General features: G+C 40.8%; 1 protein-coding gene across 1 annotated transcript; it reads right to left on the bottom strand.

The window, feature by feature from the left end:
* Nucleotides 1-1,063: 1,063 nt before the first annotated feature.
* LOC132166048 (Homeodomain-like superfamily protein) lies at nt 1,064-3,413 on the bottom strand. The gene is made up of 4 exons (XM_059576796.2): nt 3,020-3,413; nt 2,188-2,781; nt 1,887-1,963; nt 1,064-1,712 (listed from the first exon to the last, which is right to left on the bottom strand). The coding sequence occupies exons 1-4, from the start codon at nt 3,207-3,209 to the stop codon at nt 1,212-1,214; spliced, it is 1,362 nt and encodes a 453-aa protein (XP_059432779.1). The 5' UTR covers nt 3,210-3,413; the 3' UTR covers nt 1,064-1,211.

Raw genomic sequence — 3,413 nt, 5'->3', positions numbered from 1 at the left:
CTCCTAGTTTACTTATAAAATCTTGACAATTTTCTGTGAGATTATTCTTTATAAAATTATTAAGAATTCTCTAATATGGATAGGTTGTTTTTATTTATGGGAAAAATATAAAAAAATTCCTCTAACTACTGGTCTTTAAAAAAAAAAAAAAAAAGCCCGACAAAGTGACACAAGCATGGCGTTTTGATATCAAACAACCATTTTGTGAGCAAATAATCTACTCCGTTAGGGTTGACTGTTATGATTGATGGAAAAGTGGTTACGTGCTGTTTTTCTTCCTATGATACCCTTATTTTCTTAAAAGCTAAAATAATAAAATAAAAAATAAAATAAAGAAATTCTTAATAAAAAAAAAAAAAAAAAACCAAAGGTGGTTAATCCACCCTCATGGGGTGGATTGGCCACCACCCATGGGTCGGGGGAGGCTCTCCAGCCATCGGCGGGCAGGAAAGGGGGGAAGGGGGGTGGGGGGGTGTGATAGGGTAGTTCGGCAACCTAAAATTTATTTATTTTTTTAATAATAATTTAGTACTAATAATTAAATAGGGTAAATTTGATTTTTCAATTGCCAAAGTGATGGTATTTTCATAAAATTATGGTCAAATTTTGTTTTTCTAATCATTTGAACGGTCAACACTATCAGATGGGTCATTTTGCCACAAAATGATTCTTTGATGCATCAAGTATCACGCATATCACTTTGCAGGAATTTTTTGAAAATAATTATTACTGAGGAAGCTTTTTTATATATTTTTTTCCTTTATTTTTCTATTTAGAAGACACTAGATGCCAACTTCTACTTTTGGGCATAAGGCACTTGAACGGAAGGAACCCCAATTGAATGGTAGTCCTTAACATCATCATAACAACCTATGGCCAAATGCACCGGTGGAGATAGATCCAATAGGCAGAAGGTTGGTCTAGTCATGACAGTCATTATCTATGAAAGTAAGGGAAAATCCGTCTATCTGCACAAGCGGCAGAAATACCAGAAAACGCCAAAAAAAAAAAAAAAAAAAAAAAAACCATATAATCCAATCTTCAATCTTTTCTAACAAAAGGATAACAAAACAAACACTCACCTTTTCCATTATGCCCTTTTTACCCTCCCTTCGACAAATATATTTGAACATAAAAATAGAATAATAAACATGGGATAGAAAACATGCAAGACCCTAACGCCCTAACCCTATCTCTTCTACCACAAAGCCTTAGAATTTGAGAGTGATCCCACTCCCATTGCTTTCCTCCCCATCTTCTCTAAGTGCAGCCAACCCTTTTCTCTCCCCTCCATTCTCACCACTTTCACCCTTCCAGCTGCTGCTCTCCGACTTGCCGTCTTCGATGCTCTCCGACCGGTCCCCTGTCCCTCTAACATCCGATTCCGGGGAGCTGTGGGCCTGCGACGTGGCGTTGTAGACGTGGAGTTGGTGGTGGAGGGTGTGGTGGTGCAACTGGTGGTGCGGTGGAGGGCCGGGTACTGCTGGTGCTGCAGCATAGTACTCTTGTGGCACAGGTTGTGCACAGTAGTGTGGCGGTGCATGTGACGTTGCATGTGCACCATACAAGGCTTGGGCGCCTGAATGAGCTGCTGCTGCCGCCGTGGCATACTCTGGCGGGACCCATATGCCACCTAGGACTACCAGCTGGGGTGCTGGGGCCCCGGCTGCTTGTGGGCTTGGGCTGGGTCGTCTAGTGTGAAGCCTGTATTTCTGTGCACAAAAAGAGAAAAAGGTTGAAATATCATTAATATATTTGGTCTGTACAACATTGGTACAAAACATGCATTGTGCAGCCTGGTACGTTGTCAGGGGAGGTTAAAATAGTACAAAGTCTCTTTCATGTCTCACACAGAGAGAGAGGGAGAGAGAGAGAGAAAGAGTTACCTGCAGGTGACTTTTAACTTCATCATTGGTCAAACCGTCAACCTTCATCAGCTCCCTGATCTGTTTTGGTGTGGCCACTGTTTCCATGACCAAAAATATCAGTCAAAGATTTTATAACCATTCTAACTAATTATGACAATGTTACAGATATTCATGATGATGACAATTATTCATGATGATGACAATGATAGTTTCATTATTATGTTCATGATAGTTTAATCATTCAAAAGAAAAGAAATGTTATTTAATAATTTTAATTACATGTTGGTTAAAAGATTTGAAGCATATATATATATATTACCTTGAGAACCACCAAGCATCTGAAGAGCATTAACGAATCTCCTATGCAAGTCAGGCGACCAACATCTCCTTGCTTTTCGATGAGTCTGATTAGGGGCGTTGGCTGCTGAGGCTGTTTGCGCATCTGATGGATTACCAGGACCTTTCCCTTGCTCAATCGCCACGCCACCCTTGCAAGAATTTTCTCTCCTATTCTCAGTCTCCAAACACTTTTTATCCTCCAACTCTTTGTCAGCAGAGGCAAGAGCCAAATCAGGAAGCGCCCGCAAAGTGGGGGAGTTTCTTTCTTTGGAGAAAGGATGGAAGGCTCCACCATTTCTCTGTTTTGTGTCCAAAGCAAGCTTTGGACAGACATTGAAGCCGATATCGTGCTCTTTAGGGGATACAATTGTACTGGATTGTGGCTTGGTTCCCTGATCACTGGCTTGGCTCCATAATTGAGCGGATGTCATCCAATTTGCCTTATCAGAATTATTTGATGATTTCTCCGAGCTTTCAGATGTTGAATGTTTGAGGGGTATGAACTCTTCAAGAACAGGCCTTGGACCTCTGTTTGCTCTGTACGCTTGCAGCTGCTGCCTATATGCCTCCATAGCTGAAAAAAGAAAACCGAAATGAAATCATTACAAACTAGCTAGGAAAGATACGTTGAAGCAAAACATAAATCAAACAAGTGGTATGCTAGCTTTTCTTCTTCTTCTTCTCCAAAAATTTATAAAAAAGAAAACTCATTTTGACTGTATAATTAAAGTTATACCCCACACTTGTTGAATGGGCAATTTTAAGCTAGCTTGTGAATATGCATGAGGAAGAAGGGTGAAATGATCTGGTACCGCTGGTAAGGAGTTGCATGCAAAGGGGAAGCTCGCGCTTGAAAACGTCGATCTTGATGCGTTCTTCCTCAAGGCGAGTGAGGAAATCTTCGAGCTTCTGGGTCTGGTCAGTTTGGTCTCCAAAAGATTTCAGAAGCATGGAGTAGCTGTGGGGCTTGCAGTCCAGGCTTAGCTCAGAAGGTGATGCCATTTTCAACCGCTACGTGAAAAACAGCAAGAATGCTGCTGCTCAACACATACAAAAAAAAACCGTTTGCTAATAATGTTCATGCACAAATAGGAACAGGGTTATGTGGGAACAAACAAGAGCAAAAGAGGGTGTTTGGCCTCTTTCTTTCTTTAGTTTTGAAGTAGAGAGATAGATAGAGAGAGAGAGAGAGAGAGAGAGAGAGAG

The sequence above is a fragment of the Corylus avellana genome, chromosome 11, assembly GCF_965113065.1.
Source record: "Corylus avellana chromosome 11, dhCorAvel1.hap1.2, whole genome shotgun sequence".
Lineage (NCBI taxonomy): Eukaryota > Viridiplantae > Streptophyta > Magnoliopsida > Fagales > Betulaceae > Corylus > Corylus avellana.
This window is presented reverse-complemented; position numbering and strand designations above follow the sequence as displayed.